Source organism: Pistacia vera, unplaced genomic scaffold (genome assembly GCF_008641045.1).
Source record: "Pistacia vera cultivar Batoury unplaced genomic scaffold, PisVer_v2 Contig588, whole genome shotgun sequence".
Classification (NCBI taxonomy): domain Eukaryota; kingdom Viridiplantae; phylum Streptophyta; class Magnoliopsida; order Sapindales; family Anacardiaceae; genus Pistacia; species Pistacia vera.
The window spans coordinates 328,299-347,706 of record NW_022196432.1 but is presented as its reverse complement, the minus strand read 5'-3'; the positions used below and the strand labels follow the sequence as shown (position 1 = coordinate 347,706).

Genomic DNA, 19,408 nt, shown 5'->3' with positions numbered 1-19,408 from the left:
AGGGTCTGGGGCTTTTGGCATCAGAATATGTGGGGATGGCTTCAACTTCCAGAGGTAAAGATGAATCGACTTCTGCTATATCAGATCACTTTGAGGTTCAGAGTGAGAGAGTGCAGGGTGCTGATACAGCATCTCTGGCACTGGAAGCTGTGGTAACGGCTTCAACTTCTGAAAGTACAGATAAGTTCAGTTATGCTATGCTGGGTCACCTTGAGGTTCAAAGTGAGAGAGTATAAGGTGCAGGTACATCTCCGGCACAGGAAGCTGTGGCGATGGCTTCATCTTCTGGAAGTAAAGATGAGCCAACTTCTGTTGTGTCTGATCACTTTGAGGTTCAGGGTGAGAGAGTAAAAGCTTCAGACACCACATCTCTGTCGTCTGGGTATCAGGTTCCTGCATCAAGCTTGGAGATCGTGGAAGAAGATGTGGTGCCATTTCCTCCACAAATAGGTACACCACCAGCTCATGAATCTGAAATTCAGATTGTATCTTTTGAAGCAAAAGATAAGGTGCCATCCATTCATAAAATGGAATCTGAGATTTTACCTTCTCAAACTGAAGGAGAACGTAAGATGAAGTGTGGATTGAATGCAAGTGCCCAGCAATCAGTTAAGCTTGCTCCAATAGCAGCCATTGAATTGGGCAGAAGTAATTTAGTTGCAGATGAACCAGTGAGATCATCTCATCTTACCATAAAAAATGAAATTCCAATTAAAGATCAGTTGTTGCGAGAATCAGTTTTATATGCAAAGAAATCAATTAAGACAACTGTCCGGAAGATTTTCAGCCACATAAATAATGTTAGAACTACAAAAATTGCTGTTATTGGAACTGGTGGTATCGGAAAGACTACTGTCCTCAAGGCCTTGATCAACTTCCTAAACACAGAACATATGTTTGATGAGGTAATTTTGGTGACTGTCTCAAGATATTGGAGCACAAGAAAGGTCCAAAATGAAGTTTTAAGACAGTTATCTTTATGTCGTGAATATTCTGAAACTGATTCTCAGGTTGCAGAAAGATTATTGAAAGTTCTGAAAGGGAAGAAGTTTTTGTTGATTCTGGATGATGTTTGGGAGCAGATCGATCTAGAGGCAGTGGGTATTCCTGGTCCTAGTTCAGAAAATGGCTGCAAGATAGTAATAGCATCCAGAAAACTTGATGCTTGTCGTGACATGAATTTTTTTAAGGTGGTTGAAGTAAAAGGTATCTCTTGGAAGGAAGCTAGAGAACTTTTCTATGAACAAGTGAGTGAAAGCATTCCACTGTCAGTTATCAAGCCCTTTGCTGACACTATAGTTAAGGGCTGTGATGGTTTGCCACTGCTGATTATTGTTACTGGAAGGGCCCTAGGGGAGAAAAATGATGTTTCCATGTGGAAGGATGCTTCAAAAAAATTCTCACGACGTAAAACTTCTCGAGAATGTCAAATTGAAGATGTACTCCAATTATTGAAATTCAGCTTTGACCAACTATGTGATAATGATGTGAAAAGTTGTTTCCTTCATAGTGCTTTGTTTCCAGAAGCTCAAGAGGTCAATATTTATAAATTCATAGAATATTGTATCCAAGAAAGTTTAATCACTGGTGCTCAAGCTGATGCACATAAAAGGGGCCATCATATAGTTGATGTTCTAGTACATGCTTCATTGTTACAAGTTACTGAAGGCGGAGTTTCCATCAAAATGCATGATTTAATCAGAGATTTAGCATTGGGGATCTTATCTTCGACGCCAAAAGATAGTCAGTTTCTTTTGAGAGCAGAAGGTATTCAGTTTCTGTTGAGTGCTTATTCAAGATCAATCAAACCACTTAATGCTGGAAGTAGTTCATCATCAAGATCGCTGAACATCCTTGAAAGCAGTAGATTGTGTATACCAGAAGGTAATCAATTTCTGTTGAGAGCTGGAGCAGGTCTAACAGAACCACCTTCGATGGAAGAGTGGAAACAGGCCAAAATGATGTTTTTGAGTGATAATGAGTTATGCACTCTACCCGAGAAACCAAATTGCCCCGAACTTTTGACATTGTTCTTACAAAGAAACCGTTTGCTGAGAGTGATACCTCCATACTTTTTTGAATGCATGACTTCTCTCAAAGTGTTAAATCTATCTGAGACTAGAATAAGGTCCTTGCCAGAGACACTTTTTAAGCTAAAAAGCCTCCTAATGCTCATTATATGTGATTGTAAACGTCTGTTTATGCTTTCCTCTCAAGTTGGATCTCTTGTTTGTCTTGAGGTGCTTGATCTTCGAGGTACTAAAATTAAAGAATTACCTGATAAGATTGGTGAATTGGCATCCCTGAAACGTTTGGAAGTGTCCTTCTATGGATCTATTGATGACAGTGAATATGTTAAATTGCCACGTCATTTGATTTCGAGTGGCATTATATCGAAGTTGTGTAATTTGGACACTTTGAGCATTGTTTTATGTCCAGGGGATGAAAGGTGGCATGAGGATGTGGAATATGTCAAAACTGAAGTCAGCAAGTTAAAAAAGTTGAAGTTTCTGTGTTTTCATTTCCCAGAAGTTGAGCATGTCCAAGAATTCGTCACAGAAAGTGAACCATGGAAGAAGAAACTCTTAATGGAGTTCAAATTTGTGGTTGGCCGTGATGTCAAGAGCATTTCCTCTCAGGTCCCAAAGTATTTGGAATTTGATTATAATCAGCAGGGCCAATGCTTGAGATTTGTAAATGGTGAGATGAAACCTGATGGAGTTCTTCAAATATTAGCTCGTTGTACTGCTTTCTATTTAGATAATCATCTTGACATCAAGAGCCTTTCCAACTTTGGTGTTAGCAATATGAATGGGTTGAAGTTTTGTATAATAAGTGAATGCCCGGAGATTAAAACGGTTGTGCATGTGGATGAAGTGGAGGAAGATACTATTGCTGTATTTCCACTCCTGGAGACCTTGAGTATTCATCATTTGTGGAATTTAACAGGAATTTGGCAGGGGACTTTACCAGAAGGAAGCTTTGCCGAGTTAAGAATTTTGTCGATGCATGGATGTCCGAAGTTGGATTACATCTTTAGAAGCTCAATGATTCAATATTTTCGTAAATTAGAGGAATTGGTTATTGAAGATTGTCAGGCCATTGAACAAATCATAGTTGAGGATGAGATAACGGATTCTTGTTCTGTTACACTTCCCAGTTTGAAGAAGTTAACACTTCACTATCTGCCTGGATTGGTTAACATTTGGAAAAGTCCTTGGCCGCAATTAGGACATATCAGCTTCTACTGTTGCCCAAACTTGAAGAAGATTGGTATTGATTCCAGGTTCAAAGATGTGATAGTTAAGGCAGAGAAGAGTTGGTGGGATGCATTAGAGTGGGAAAATGATGAATTGCGGTTGTATCTTGAAAACTATTCCACCATAATTTTTCAAGATTATCTGTAAGTAAAATTTTTGGTATATTGGCTTTAATCAATTCATAGGTAAAGTGAGAGTTAATAGTTTTTACCATGTTGTACATATTGTATGTATAATTTTTTTTTTACCTTTTATCTTTACATTTTGAGTTAGAAATCATGAGAATGCATGCATTAACTCATGTTATTGGAAATTGAGGTTCGAATGTATGATTAGATGTTCTTGCATATGGTATTTTATGCATATATGAATTAACTCATGTTATTGTACAATGTCAATGAGGTCCGAATTTTAAAAAAATCAGGACATCTACAGGAGAGACTAGTTTTGAGAATGAAACTGGAGTTAGATATGTAGCTAATCATTTGAAATTTGTTCATGAAATGATGGTAATGGAATGGAAATGAACCGGGTTTACTTGGCATTTTTAACCCAAGTTTCATTTGATAAAGCCAAAAAAAAAAAAAAAAAAAAAAAAAAGGGGGATGTACTTTTTTTACCAGTTCTTTTACTTGTAAGAAATGGGTAAGATAGAACTAATAAACTTACCAATTTTAGATGACGAAATATAGGTTTTAAAGAGAGGAGAATAAATATACAATAAATTGATGGTTATCACCAATGCTTGTCAAAATTTTGGGTCTTTTGTTACTTTAGCAAACCTGTGGATGCGTTGTTACGTCTATCAACTGTTTGAGAATAATGTAGTAACTGCCCAAATTTTAACATCTAACATCATGTGTGAAGGAAATTTATTCTAAGAAAAATGGTACTGAACAAATCTTGCTTAAAGAAGACTCATAAACTTGGTAGTATCCAGAAAAAAACGTGACCGAAAATTGACATCCAGCAACAGCCAAGGGTCAAAAACAGCAACTTATAAACAAAGATTCACTCAAGGTAAACAATACAACCACAACAGCTCTACAGCAGCACAAACTTCGCTGTGAGACACTTCCGATACACCAAGTGTCAGTGTATGTGACATATTCCAATGACGGCTTGCCACGTCAGAAGCAGACATCTTAGGAAAATCACAGTTTCCGTGTAGTGAATCCCTTACCATCCACAAATCCACGCCTTCAAAAAGAACTCAAAGAATTTCTGCAAATTAGTCCTTAAACTTTTGTAATTGTCATCTGAAAGCAAAGCAAAGCAAAGAAACACATCTAAAAGAGTTGTCTTTGAGTTACCTCATATTTGCTTATACAGATTTTGGAAACGATTTTTTGTAACATCGTTATCATCTGGCCAATCCAACTGGGTCCACAGATTTTGAGTGCAAAAGATCACTACCAATTTCTCAGCCCATCGGAAAGTAGCCGGGAAACTTTTTAGCTCCATACATGTATCAATCTTCAATGTCTCCAAAGAATCCCATTTCAATGAAACATTTTTGCAAACCTTTGACAGTTTGGGAAGATTAACGAGTTCGAAATTCTTCAATTTAGGAAAGGCCCCGGAATCAACTGTACCTTCATCCTTTGTAATTTCTTCAATCACTGTACAGCTCTCAATCTTCAAAACTTCCAAAGAATTCCATGTCAATGTTGCATCATTGCAAATCTTCGACAGTAAGGGAAGATTAATGAGTTCCAAAATCTTCAACTTAGGAAAGGCCCCAGAATCGACTATACTTCCATCCTTGATAATTTCTTCCATGACTTGGCAGCCCTCAATTTGAATATACTGTAACAGGTTAAGTCGCAGAACCATCTCCTCTGAGAACAAAACTTTCAGACTGTGGCATTCTTTTACCGTTAAATTTGTGAGCATCATAAGGCTCTGTGGTACCATTGAACCTTTCCAAATGTGCATCAATTTTGGGAGACCTTCTATGTGCAACTTATTCAAGCGTTTAAACGCAGCGCCTGTGGTAAGGTTACCATCAATAATGCTTGTCATTTCAGGACAATCTTCAATCATACAAACTTCAAGCCCTTCCAGATTATCAGCGCTAAAGACCGATAAGTTGGCAGCTCTATGACCAATTAGCTCACAAGAACATGCTTGCTTCAATATCTTTAAAATTGCATCAGGAAAAGCTTCACCTGAAGGCACATTGCAATATAAGGGCAGTTTATTAAATTTTGTTCATATAGTATTTAATGAAAAAATGAAGTAGAGCTTTTTAGGTGAAATGTAATGACATGATAAACTTCATTAAATAAAAAATTTAAAATAACCCACTCACCTGCAGAAAATCTCAAGCGCTTTTCAGCTGACCATTCAGAGACATCGAATTCAGTAGGAGAATTTCCTTGCTGATGACCAACAATGATGTTGAATGATCTGAGTCTTTCGCCTTTCCACGCATTGTTTCCTTTCCACAATACGCTGGTACTAACAAAAGTCTCAAAGCAATTCATGGTAGGAAAGTAAAAACAAAGAGTGGTCAACTCTTTAAGAACAGCAATTTCAGTAACAATACTTTCTACATTTTGATCCCATCTTCCATCAGTTGGATCCACCACAATGCCCAGCTCTTCCAATGAATGAAGTCTTGCAATTACATCTGAAGAAATCATATCACTCAGGCTACCATTAACATGGTTTTGGCTCCAAATAATTTTTTTAAATGAAACTCTCAAACACTTGAGAGCAGTCAAATTTCCTATTACCGGAGGCAAATGAGAAATCCCAGTATGACATATGTCAAGGATTTCAAGACCATGAAGATCTCCTACCTCATCACGGAGCTCTATTAATTGATCACAATTTTTTAGGAACATTGCTTTGAGGTTTTTCAAACTGGAGATTGATGATGGAAGAGTTTCAATCTTCGATTTATACAAGTCAAGCAGTTGAAGGGCAGACATATGCAGAAAGAATGATCTTGGAAATTTTGCCAAGCAGCTAATTTCTTGAAGTAGCAATGTTAAGATTCTTTCAGAATTGGGCTCATCTGGCAAAGTGGGGAGACACGAATCACCAATCATTGAGATCCTAGTTGCATCTTCCCATTTTATTTCTCTAACCATTTCTTTGTCTTGAATATAATTGTTCTCATTGTGCTTGGCAAATCTAAATGCCACTTGTTGATAAAACTCGAACATCTTATATCGTTCCTCCTTCATTTCCTTTTCCAACAGAGAATTGTCAACAAAATAGCGCAATATAACATTCCCGCCGTCACGTGCCTCCCCAAGCTTTTCAAAGCGCTTCAAAAATTGTTCTGCTCTCCAACACTCGATTATATAATCCCGATGAAGTTCATGACCAGCAGGGAATATTGCCAAATATAAAAAGCAAGACTTCTCATCTGGTCGTAGTCTGTCAACTTCAAGTTTAAGAGACTTGTAAACTTCTTCCAAATCTTGTTTCGGTTCCCCAGTTGGTGATCTTAATTCATGCAATGTGTTCCGCCATATTGCTGGATCCGTCCCATTTGTTGCTGGAACCCTTGCTTTAGATGCCAAGTAGTTTCCAATCAACTTTATCAGGTATGGATTGCCACTGCAGAACTTGATAATCAATTCTGCCTCTCTCTTGATGTGTGGATTATCCTTTAAATGCACACCCACCTTCTCCCAAAACATATTTTGAGCATCCATGTTTGACAATCTCTTTACTTCGATCTGTTCATCTGCCTGCTCACAAACATCTAAATACCTGGAAGCAAAGACTACTTTTCCTTTATGTTCATCATTAATGCCTATTTCTTCCAAATCAATCTTTGAAAACACTTCATCGAGTAACAATAAATAGCTCATGTTCTTCAGTTGTTCATGAATAATGCTCTTTCTTTGTTCATCACTGAACTTTTTCGGTTTCATTTGCAACCGCTTTAGAAGTTCTTGTTGTATGTATCTTTCATTTCTTTTTCTGCCTACAGCTATCAAGAAAACAATCTCAAACATTTTAGACCCCTTCATTGATTGGTGGAGACGATTCATTGTTGTACTTTTCCCAACTCCAATTGGTCCCAAAACGCAAATTCTTTTTAAATTTTCAACTATTAGACAGTCTTGTAGCTCTTTTACGTTTTCTTCAAGGGATGGGAATTCACTAATTTTGTTGGTAGGATTCGTTATATGTGGAGCCGGCGCCTTCTGAACCATTAAACTTCTTATGTTATTGCTTTCAGCCTTCAGATTCTTTACCTTCTCAGTCTTTTTTACAATACGGCCACCAAGTTTCACAAGATGAAAAAATGGACATAATCCACACAAGCAGCTGAAGGACTTTTTATACTTTTCCTCCAATCCTTGGACATCTTTTTTCATCTCTTCTACTTTTTTCAACCATTGTTTGCACGCATTGGTCTGCTCTTTTTCTATCTCATTTATCTCCAGTTCTTTATTTACATCTTCCTCTTCATCACATAGCTCTTTATATGCCTCCAAAAGTTTGTCATAGTTCTTGCTCATATCTTTCACATAACCATAATTACGCCTTAGATAGTTGTATATCCTTGTGCCTCGTTTAATTGCAAAGTCGATTGTTGCTACGCATGTTTGCGTTGCTGCAAAAGGATCAGTAGGCATCCTACAAATATTGTTGAAAATGAACTGATTAACAATCAATCTATCCACAAATGCGATGAGTTTTCTATATGCAAGAAAAAAGTGGGTAGAAAGTAACTGAGGATTCAGAAGCAGATGATGAGTTGGTTCACTAACTTCCTAGTAGTACTAACTATAGGGAAGCGTTAGCTAAATAGGCCCCTTCAAGCTGTACTAGAAGGTATTACAGTAAGATTATCTCCAAGAAAATGAGATTTGCAGTTGCAAAACACTTGGTATATCTGCTACTTGATGCTGAGTTGGAACATAGCAGATTTCAAGCTTTTTCAAGGCATGTACGTTTTGTCCAAGTTTAGATTTGAATCACCTAATTTATCATACTGGAGAACCAAGAACTCTGATCTCCATTTTAGCAAAAACAATTTGTAACCAAACTATTTGATCTATATAGATTATGTGCCTGATTTATCTAGCACTTTCTGTTTCCAATGAATCAATCAACCTAAGAAGATGCAATAGCCTTAAGTAGATCATCTATCAGCAACGCTGCTAGCCCAGTCAGCATCTACAAAACCTTTAACAGTTAAAGCATTTGCAGGACAGAAATGCAGCCACAGGTTGCTATACCCTTGAGATACCTAAGAATTCGTTTGTAGGCTTGCCAAAGGTGATTATTAGGGGCTTGCAAGAATGGATCACTAAGCTTGTTTACAAAATAAGAAATATTGGGTGTTTTCATTCTGAGATGTTGCAGCCTTTCAATAATACATATGTAGAGAGAAGGCTGATCAAAAAATGGGCTGTCACACAAGTTTTAGTTGGAGATAATTTCGGGTTGGCTAATAAATCATGTAGGTATTTTGTTTAAGTTAGTGAAAGGTTAGCAGAATACCTATGAGCTTCAAAGATGATATTGTAGCTAATTAATCCTAGAGTCTTCAAACCAAACTAGCGAATTATCTGTAAAAACATTTCCTGAACATATCATCCACATATACTAATAGATAAATTAAACAATTATTTAGCACTGTAAATGAATAAATTGCAATCAAATTTGGAACATCAAAATCACTATCACAATATTGCTAGCTTTAGCTAATGAAACCTAGGTCAGGGAGTTTGTTTTCTCCATATAATCTTCAAAATCCGCAGGCTGCTAACTACATATACTCTGTTACTTAAAGGGCTTGTTGAAAACCTTTGCTTGCTAATCTAGCCTTATCTTTGTATACTTCCTTCAGCATGATACTTAGCTCTAAAAACCCACTTATTGCCAACCACATTCATGTTTTCATTATATTGTTTTGAAGCAAAGCTAGTTTCTGAGACATATTTTGCTACTGAGAATTTGTAGGAAAATTTCCAACAGAAAAAAAAAACAACTCTATATTCTTGGCTCTGATACTAATTTAAAGTAACAGAATCTCAAAAAAATGAATTGATAATGATCCATTTATCTACGTTTGTGATGAGGGTTTCTTTATACAGTAAAGATATATGTATGCAAAGTTAAGGTCATTACTTTAGATCTCAATAAGTAACTTAAGTAACTAGACTTCCATCTACATATATCATCTAAATTTTTTATTAACAGCTTTTTCACTCAATTAAACATAGATATTCGTACTTTATGTTCAAATTGTGTAAATCAAACATCCAAATTTCATAAACTTTGACAGTATGCATACATAATATATTTGACACTTCCAGAAACTTTTCTTCTTGTCTCAAAACCAAACTATGGAAAATTCAGGCAAAAAATAAATAAATAAACTCCTATTGATCCTAAAAGCCAAAAGTTATTGCTGATTCTACTTTTGTTTCCACTCTAGTGATTTTGATTAGACTTTGAGAATTTAGTGAAAGATGATTAAAAGAGAAAAAAAAAAAAAAAAAAAAGCGTTGACATTAATTCTTCTTGTTGCTCTACCCAAAATAGTTTGAAACGAACCTGGAAAATTGTCTGGTTACTGCCTCTCGTCGTTTCCGGAATCTCTGAAGCACCTCAAAACCGGAGGAAGTTCTCTCAAAATAAGAGAGATGATATTTCCAGTTTACTCAGTATAAGTCAGTCAACCACAGTAATAAGAGGGACGATATTTCCATAACATGTTCATGCGGGCCACGAACAGCATGCCTTTTTTTTTTTTTTTTTAATTATTTATATATTTACCTTTTATTTATTTATTTATTTTATAGCATGTTGGAGTTCAACGCGGTTTTGAATCTCTAATGTTTAAATTGCAGGATTTAGATATCTTTTTATTTCATTGATGGGTAGGTATGGTGGGTTTGATATTTTATATTTATTTTTTTATTTATTATATGTCTCATCAATTTATATATAAATCTTTATAAGATTTGTTTTATATCTAATATTATTATTTATAATTTTAGTTTTTTTTTTTTTGGGTGTGTGTATTTTAACTCGACATATTATATATCCTAATTTATATTTAAAACATTGATTATAAAATATGGAAAATACAAACAAGTTGATATTATTCCAAGATGAAAATATTCTTCAAATTATTCATACTTCCTTCTATATTAAAATTGTTTTAATATCATAGTAACTAATAATAAAATATAAATCAATCTATCAATTTGGCAAGATTTAATCTTATTTTCTTAAATACAAGATTTGAATTTTATGACATTTTTTTTAATCAATTTGTTATATAATTAATCCTATGTACATATGATTACCCTAAATAATTTTGTCCAATGTCTATTCGGATCCATATTTATGCTTGTAACTTTAATGTTATTATTGTTTTAAAATCTGTTAACAATAAAAAAGAAAAAAGAAAAAAAATCTTTGTAGATTTTTCCTAGCAAAGTAAACCAATTTAATGTCTAAATTTTAACTTCTCAAAGCTCCATTATTTCAAGAAAGGCAAAAGAAACATAATTATGGCGAAGTGATTAAGCCATGCATGGACGAAAACAATATAATTAATCTATGTAAATAAACAATATAATTAAGGTGGAAAGAATTAAGTAACTGGAAAGATAGTTAAACAAGATAATTATGATGAAAATAATTAAGAAAAAATTATTTGATCAATTTAATTTCATATCTTTTTATTTAACGTAACTAGCTTCCATGATTATTTTGCTTTCTTTATTTAGAAGCAAATGTATGTAATTATAACTATTGTAGTAACAATTTTCAAAAGAATTAAGAGTATTAATAGTGTACTTAAAAGTTTTTAAAAACTTAGCATAAGCATATTAAACATATATTTGCATTAAATATGTTAATATGGATTTAACCATTGAAAAATGCTAGCCTTACTCACTCCCCTTACTCATTTCTCTTACTCACTTTTGTTAAAATGATATATGGTATCCGTACTATATTTATGGTACTCGTACTATGCTTTATATTTATAAAGGTGAGTAAAAAAAGTGAATAGGAGGAGTAAGTAAGACTAACATTACTCTTATCCATTTATTGTTTCAATTTTATATTAAAAGTGTATAAAAACTAGTACTTTTTTTAAATAATTTTAAATGGGTAAAACAGTTTGGGTATGGGCATTCATAATCCAACCCAACCCGAGCGGGTAATTATTTACCAACCCGTTTGGGTAAAAACCCGCAGGAACTTGATCCGTTGGGTTTTTTTGGCGTAATAATTTACTTAATTATAATGCTATTATTGATATCTAATGTGATTATTTGTTGGGTTCCATAGTAGGCTTATGAGAATATAAGTATTTTCACAAACCACTACACGCGGTATGATTAGAACTTCTATAGGCATTATGTGATGCGACCAAGAACACATTAAAATTTAAATGCTAAAGGAAATTTGGTGGAAATTGCAGCTAAGATCAAGATCCTAATTGGATTTTCTTGGAGACAAGACAAGACCCATGTTTAATGCTTGTAATATTTTATGTTGACTTTGAGCTATTGGAACCTAGTTTTAATGAAAGTACAAGTTGGCAACTTGGTTTCAGAAACTATTAACGCTCTGAAGATTAGAACGCTGAAGAAGAAGCTGGCGACGCCAGCGAGGAAGGCTTGGAGAGAGGGATTAATGGTGGTGGGTTTGTAGAGAGAGAAGAGAGGAGTTTGTTTATGAAGAGTTGGGGAAGAAAGAAGAAGATGAAGAAATAGAGTCGCAATTGTGGGTGTTTTTGTTTTTGTTTAATCGGGGATTTTTACTAGGAAGATGAAGTTATAGAGTTGCCATGGCCGGTGGTCCATTGTTTGTGTTTACTGTGATGAGAAAATGAAGAGGTGAAGTTATTAGAGTTACTACGAAGATGGAGTTATAAAGTCGCCATTCCAGCCTCGTTTTCTTATTTTGCGGTCTCTGTTTCATATTTACCTCCCAGGAGAAGTGGTTGAAAACTGGTGGAATCAGTTAGTTCTTCGGCTCTCCAATCCTGCACTGATTTGATCGGAGATCAGTTTAGTTATTTGCACAACTTCAAGACCAACTTTGAGAATCTCAATACACGAATTGAGAAGCAGAGGCTTGTCAAACAGCGTGTGGTGCACAAGATTCAGGTTGCCGAAAGAAATGGGGAAGATGTAGAAAACGGCATTAGGATGTCGCTGTCTGGTGTAGATCGATGAGGCAGATAAGATTACTGAAGATGAAAGGAAAGAAGAAAAGAGATGTCTCGGTGGGTTATGTCGTAATTTGGGAAAACGTCATAAGCTTATTAAGAAAGTTAAGGCTATGGATTTACTCCTTTCTCAAGGAGGAAAATTCCTTCAAATTTCCTTCTGTCCAATTCCAGAGGAGATTTCTGTTGGTTATTGGAGCTGGAACACGGACTAAGTACACGGGAGAGAACTAAGAAGAAAGAGGAGATAAGAGAGCTGAAGACAAAGTTCTACCTAACATTTATACATATTTTAACATCAAAATACATCCTAACCATACAACTTTAACAACTAAATTTACATCACATTAACATGAAATAAAGTTGACAGGTTAATGTGTGTTGAATCCACCAAAAACAATCACTTCATCATGGCCAAAAATCATCTTCGGTGAACAGCTCCCAGGCCATTCTTCATCACTTCAAATTTTGCTTGCCAGCAATTTTCCAGCTTCAGCTGACAACCAAAAACGGTTTGTTTCAAGCAAAATATCATCACTTTGAACACTCCTCCTTGATATTTTTGCTTAAAACACCAAGTTTGAGCTCAAGATCTTCAAACTTGGACTTGCATAGGGCTTTTGTAAAGATATTCGCCAATTGATCTTCTCCCTTGCAATGGGTAATCTGATTTCCCTACAGTGCTCAGCCTTTCTCATTGCATGAAATTTGATTTTTATGTGTTTAGTTCGACCATGCATGACTGGATTCTTTGCCATAGCTACAGTCAATTGTTATCACAAAAAATTTCAATAGGCTCACATTGTTTCACCTCCAAATCATTCAACATATTCCTCAATCATATCACTTGATTTACTACAGCAGCAGCTGATATGTATTCAGCTTCTGCAGTGGATTGAGCCAATATTTCTTGCTTCTTGGATGACCAACAAAAGGCTCCACAATTCAGCAAGAGAACATATCCTGATGTGCTTCGCATATCATTACAAGAACCACCCCAATCACTATCAGCATAGCCCACCAATTTGAAGTTTTCAAACTTCTTGAACAAGATTCCATGATCTGTTGTCCCTTTGATGTACCTTGGCACTCTCTTAGCTGCTTTGAGGTGCTCCTCACATGGTTTGCTCATGAATCTGGATAAGAGACTTAAGCAAACATAAGATCAGGCCTTGTTGCTGTTAAATATAGCAAACTCCCAATCAAGCTTCTATACTTTGTTTCATCCACCAAGGTTGCTTCATCTTCTTTACACAACCTTTGGTTTTGCACTAAAGGAGTTCCAACGGATTTGCAACCTTCCATGCCAAATTTTCTCAAAATCTCATTAGCATATTTCTTTTGACATATGAAAATGTCATCTTGAGATAGATGTATTTCCATTCCTAGAAAACAAGTCATTTCTCCCAAGTCAGTCATCTCAAATTCTTTGTGCATTGTGCTCTTAAACTCTTCAACATGAATGGAATTGTTTCCTGTCACCAGTAAATCATCTACATACAAGAAAACCATGATCACATCTTATTAAATTTCTTCACATACAAAGTATGCTCATTTGGGCTTCTTGCATATCCGAGGCTGACCAGGTACTCATTCATTCTGTTGTACCAAGCCCTTAGGGAGCCTGTTTTAGGCTATATAGAGCCTTCTTTAGCAAATAAACTTTATGTTCTTTCCCTATAACTTCATGCCCCTCAGGCTGCTCAACATAAGTTACTTCATTAAGCCAACCATTTAAGAAGGCTGACTCGACATCTATTTGGTAAACTTTCCACTCGAACTGAGCTGCCAATGCAAGGATCAGTTGAATTGTGTCATGCATAGCAACAAGTGCAAATGTGTCTTGAAAGTCTACACCATGTTGCTGTGCAAAACCTTTGACAACAAGTCTTGCTTTGTGCTTCAAAATTGAACCATCAAGATTCAATTTTCTCTTGAAGATCCACTTAACTTGGATCAACTTTCTATCTGCAAGTCTATCCACAAGCTTCCATGTTCCATTCTTTTCTATCATGGACAACTCCTCTTGCATTGCAATTATCCATGCTTCTGACTTGGCTGCCTCTAAATAGGATAATGGTTCAAGTACAGCTACATTGCATCTTCCATAAATCTCAGCAAGAGGTCTGGTCCCTCTAATTGATGTTTCTTCTTCTACATCAGAATCTATTTCATCATATTGGTCAGCAGCTAATTCCTTTTGCTGTGGCCTTGCATTTTCTTGAATTTTCTTCTCCTCCCAGTTCTAAACTGACATCTCATCAACCTTCACATCTCTGGAAATCAAAACTTTCTTAGACTCCAGAATATAGATTCTGTATCCTTGGATTGGTGGCTGTAACCAACTAGGATTCCAGCTTATGCTTTTTCAACAAGTTTGGATCTCTTGACGGCTGGTATGAGGACATAATAGACACTACCAAAGATTCTAAGATGGTTCACTTGAGGTCTGACTCCATACCATGCTTCAAATGAAGTTTGATCTTTTAAAGCCTTAGTTTGAAGTCTATTCAACAAGTATACACCAGTGTTTATAGATTCTGCCCACAACTCTTTTGGCAAACTTTTTTCAGCTAACATGCATCTTGACATCTCCATGACTATTCTATTTTTTCTTTCACTCATCCCATTTTGTTGAGGAGTGTAAGGATTGCTATATTAGTGCCAAATTCTAGCATCCCTACATATTGATTTAAATTCCCATGAGGTATATTCACCCCCATTGTCACTTCTCACAGCCTTTATACTTGCACCAGCTTGGTTTTCAACTTGAGTTTTAAACTTCCTAAACAAAATAGCAACCTCAAATTTCTGTTTTAGAAAGTGAACCCAAGTCATAATTGAGTAATCATCAATAAGCAAGGTGAAATAGTTGCTTCCATTTAGGGATGAGATCTGCATCGGTCCACACACATTAGTGTGTACTGCTTGAAGCTTTTTGGTAGCCCTCCAGGCCTAGTTTGCTGGAAAGGAAGGTCTGCTAGGCTTCCCTACTTGGCATGCATTACACAAACTCTCATTCTCTTCTATTTCAGGTAAGCTCTGAACCATGTTTTTGAGCTTCATTCATCTAAGACCAGCATAGTGATAATGACTAAACCTTTTATGCCATAGGTTTGTGTCATCTGTATTAACATACATGGCTTGAAATTCTGATGTTTTAAGCTCAACTGGGAAGCTCTTTCCCACCATTTTTACATACATCATCACATTACCCTCATTGTCTAATATTGTGTAGGATTGATTTTTAAAATGCAAAGTGTAGTTTCTTTCTAGCATCTGTCCTACACTAAGCAAGTTTTGATTGATTTCAGGCACAAGTAAAACATTGGTAATGATTTTTGTACCTATCAAGGTCTACATAGCCACATCCCCCTTGCCTTTAACCTTTATGTAGTCACCATTTCCAATCTTTATTCTTGACTGGTATGATTGGTCTAAGTTGACAAAATTCTCCAAATCAGGTGTCACATGATTGGTACACCCACTATCAATTAGCCAAACTTGCGCATTAAATTGAGTAGCATAGTAGGAGGCCACAAACATCTACTTTGACTCTGGATTTTGTTGCTAATCTTCAACCATTTGTGCTTGTCGTGTTGGCTAATTTGGTTTTTTTTTTTTTTTTTTGCAAACCTTTTCAATGTAGCTGGATTGCTTACATGCTCTGCATTGAATATTTGGTCTAAACTAGCATTTACTCTCTATATGGTTCTTTTTTTTTTTTTTTTTTTTTTTACAATGAGAACACGGTGAAAACCCCCTCAGTCCTCTTGGTTTGCTTCACTTAACCACTTTAGTTTCTTGCATATTTAGTGTCTCAAACTCTCTCCTTAAGTTCAAGATTTGCATATTTCAGGTTTGACTATTTCCTCCAATTCTTCCTTCAGCTTGTACCAAGCTTCCCTTGCTATCTCACAAGCCATTATCCTTGTGAAGACTTGATTCGTAGTAGTAGCATGTATATGAGACAAAGCTCTTGGAGCTTTTGCAATTTCTTCTTCATGGATTCTTATTTGATTCAAGGTTGGCTTTGGCGCCAACTGTGGTGGTTGCTTCTTCTTTTTTACATACTGTCATAAGCTTTGGCCTCTTAGGAAAGCCTTCATCTTAACAGCCCATATATGGTACTGTTCTCCATCGAAGGTTAGAGGTAAGTATGAGGCTGAACTTGTTGCCATGAAGGTAGGTTTAGGTGGAATGAGAACTAAATGAGAAAGTGCAGAATGTAAGCTTTGCAGGCCCCTTAAGATCAAGTAAAGCTTTGATACCAATTGTTGGTTATTGGAGCTGGAACATAGACTAAGACACCAGAGAGAACTAAGAAGAAAGATGAGATAAGAAAGCTGACGACAAAGTTCTACCTGAATTCATTAGGAAAAAACAGAGTTTATAAAACTTTGTGTCACTGTTGTACCTGACATTCAGACACATTTTAACATCAAAATACATCCTAACCGTACAACTTTAACAACTAAATTTACATCACATTAACATGAAATAAAGTTGACAGCTTAATGTGTGTTGAACCTACCAAAAACAATCACTTCATCATGGCCAAAAATCAGCTTTGGTGAACTGCTCCTAGGCCATTCTTCATCACTTCAAATTCTGCATTCGACGACAATTTTCCAGCTTCAGTTGACAAACAAAAACAGTTTGTTAGCAAAATATCATCACTTTGAACAATTTCCAGTTTGATTACATCAAGCCAAAATCCATTTATTTCCTTGTGGAACTACAATAGATACCATGTGAATCTCATTACTAAAGTTGAGAAACTGATGGATGCTAGAGAGCATGTGAAGCATAGGATGAAGTTTTATAGAAGAAACGGAGAAATGATTTTTGAGGATGTTTTGAAATGGATGACTAATGTTGAAGAGCTCGTTGATGGTACAAAAAGGACTTTTAAAGGCTTTGAGCAGAAAGCAAATACCCATTGTTTCATCTGGTTGTGTCCTAATTTGATTACCTTTTATCACTTGGCAACGGAGTAGTGAGTCAGCTAAAGGCTGTTGCTAAACTCCAAGAAGAAGTGATAGAGTTTCGTATACTATTATTCTGCCCAATGTATGGCTTACTTTTACTAAAGATAATGAAACCTTTGGATCAAGAGACGTTTTGGAGCATATATACGACTTAATCCTTGATCATCCTGATGTCAACATGATTGAGGTGTATGGAATAGGTGGCATTGGCAAGACTGTCTAGTGAAACAAGTTGCTACTCGAGTCGAGAAAAATAACCTCTTTGATGTTGTGATTTTTGCAAAGGTAACCCCGATCCAGACTTAAAAATGATTCAAGGAGACTTAAAAATAACCTCTTTGATGTTGTCTCTTGCTATTGCTTCAATTGTAATTGCATTAAGAGGCAAAAGTGTATCTGTATGGCGTAGTGCCTTTCAAGGTTTAGGAAGGCCTTCATTGAATAACTTCACCAGAATACTTGTGGAGGTTTATTCAAGTATAGAGTTGAGTTACAATTGTTTGGAAGGTGAGGAACTCTAGTCAACTTTTTTGCTTTGTTGTCTAATGAAATATTCTGATGATGTTTCCATTATAGACTTGTTGAAATGTGGAATGGGTTTGGGTTTATTTGATGACAACATTATGCTAGAAGAAGCACAAGTCAAAGTATCTGCATGCATTGGTCCACGCACTCAAAAGCTCACATTTGTTGCTTGAGGATCATTCCATTCAATGGTTTTCTATTCATGAAGTTAGAGGTGGGAAAAAAGTCCAAAAACTAAACCGAGCCGAAACTTTGGTTTGGAAAAATCCATAAACCGATTATTCGGTTCGGTTTATGGATTTTTTCAAACCAGTTAACCAAAACCAGATTTTAAAACCAATTTAAAGACAAAAGTCCCTAAGTATATATGGGTTCACGCCGCTTTTCTCTTCCCTTTTCATTTTCCTTGTCTTTTCCAGTTCTCTGCCACTTTTCTTTTCCTTTTCATCTTCTCCTCCTCCATTTCTTCTTCTTCACTTTTCATCCGCCACTTTTCTTTTCCTTTTCATCTTCTCCTCCTCCATTTCTTCTTCTTCACTTTTCATCTGCCACTTTTCTCTTCCTTTCTCATCTTCTTCTCCTTGATTTCTTCTTCTTCACTTTTTAACTTTTTTTCGTCTTTTTTACAAAGTACTTTCATAGAAAAATCTGATGTGTATTCATTTGGTGTAGTGTTGTTTGAAATATTGTGTATTAGATCACCTGCACTTCGAGTGCTAGATAGAAAGCAAGCGAGTTTGGCTATTTGGATATAATGATTTATTATGAGATCTGTCATTCTGATTATCATATCATATGGTCAAAAATGACAATGGATTTTCATCCTATCCTGTTGTTCCTAGGTATGTTGTTCTTGGTTATGCTAATCCAATCCCTTCTCATATTTTCCTTCTAAAATCATTACCCAATTTAATATATTAATTACTCTGTTATGAAATTACAAGCATGAGATTGTGGGAGTAGTGACCCAAGTGGGGAACAAGGTGAAAAAATATAAAATTGGTGAATAAATGACAAAACTGGTTTAAAACCGGTTAACTGATGAACCAAACTTATAACCGGTTTAACTATATAATCGGTTCGATTTCGGTTCACGTTTTTCTTGAATCGAAACTGGTTCTGTTTAGAAATTGTCCTATCCAGTTTGGTTAACCGGATTTTCCCACCCCTACATGATGTTGTTCGTTTGGTTGCTATGTCAATTGCAATGAGGGATCAACACTAAGAGATGAGGCTCTTTTCTCAAATTGGCTAGATCAGGATGCAATTAGAGGTTGCGTTGCAATCTCCATTACATGATTGTGTTATTAGGGAGCTTCCTGAAGGTTTGGAATGTTCACAACTCAATTTTTTCAATCTGCTTGCTAGGAATCTGTTTGTGAAAGTTCCAGACAATTTTTTGATAGGAATGACAAAGCTCAGTGTTCTAAGTTTAACCAAAATGCACTTGTCATCAT

General features: G+C 35.8%; 3 protein-coding genes across 5 annotated transcripts; 1 reads left to right on the top strand and 2 right to left on the bottom strand.

The window, feature by feature from the left end:
- The first annotated feature begins 272 nt into the window (after window positions 1-272).
- On the top strand, window positions 273-3,407 carry LOC116109709 (disease resistance protein At4g27190-like). The gene has a single exon (XM_031395932.1). It carries the CDS (start codon window positions 273-275, stop codon window positions 3,405-3,407), a length of 3,135 nt encoding a protein of 1,044 aa, XP_031251792.1.
- A 621-nt stretch (window positions 3,408-4,028) lies between these two features.
- On the bottom strand, window positions 4,029-9,914 carry LOC116109715 (probable disease resistance protein At4g27220). Of its 3 annotated transcripts, none has more exons than XM_031395942.1 (4): window positions 9,798-9,914; window positions 5,575-7,868; window positions 4,574-5,431; window positions 4,029-4,497 (listed from the first exon to the last, which is right to left on the bottom strand). In XM_031395942.1, the coding sequence occupies exons 2-3, from the start codon at window positions 7,865-7,867 to the stop codon at window positions 4,575-4,577; spliced, it is 3,150 nt and encodes a 1,049-aa protein (XP_031251802.1). In that variant the 5' UTR covers window position 7,868; window positions 9,798-9,914; the 3' UTR covers window positions 4,029-4,497; window position 4,574. The 3 variants fall into 3 exon arrangements, with proteins under 3 accessions (XP_031251802.1, XP_031251801.1, XP_031251800.1); XM_031395941.1 differs by having other exon boundaries at window positions 4,030-4,484; XM_031395940.1 differs by having other exon boundaries at window positions 4,031-4,460.
- Window positions 9,915-13,273: 3,359 nt separating this feature from the next.
- LOC116109707 (secreted RxLR effector protein 161-like) lies at window positions 13,274-13,947 on the bottom strand. Its single transcript, XM_031395931.1, has 2 exons — window positions 13,652-13,947; window positions 13,274-13,571 (listed from the first exon to the last, which is right to left on the bottom strand). The coding sequence occupies exons 1-2, from the start codon at window positions 13,945-13,947 to the stop codon at window positions 13,274-13,276; spliced, it is 594 nt and encodes a 197-aa protein (XP_031251791.1).
- Between the last annotated feature and the right edge of the window lie 5,461 nt (window positions 13,948-19,408).

Bases quoted from the DNA above. Each gene is read 5' to 3' on its own strand.
- LOC116109709 (XM_031395932.1), top strand. From the start codon at position 273: ATGGCTTCATCTTCTGGAAGTAAAGATGAGCCAACTTCTGTTGTGTCT.
- LOC116109715 (XM_031395942.1), bottom strand. From the start codon at position 7,867: ATGCCTACTGATCCTTTTGCAGCAACGCAAACATGCGTAGCAACAATC. The intron at 5,432-5,574 runs GTGAGTGGGTTA...ATGTGCCTTCAG, and splicing joins GCGCTTGAGATTTTCTGCAG to GTGAAGCTTTTCCTGATGCA.
- LOC116109707 (XM_031395931.1), bottom strand. From the start codon at position 13,947: ATGGTTTTCTTGTATGTAGATGATTTACTGGTGACAGGAAACAATTCC. The intron at 13,572-13,651 runs GTATAGAAGCTT...TCTCTTATCCAG, and splicing joins ACCTTGGTGGATGAAACAAA to ATTCATGAGCAAACCATGTG.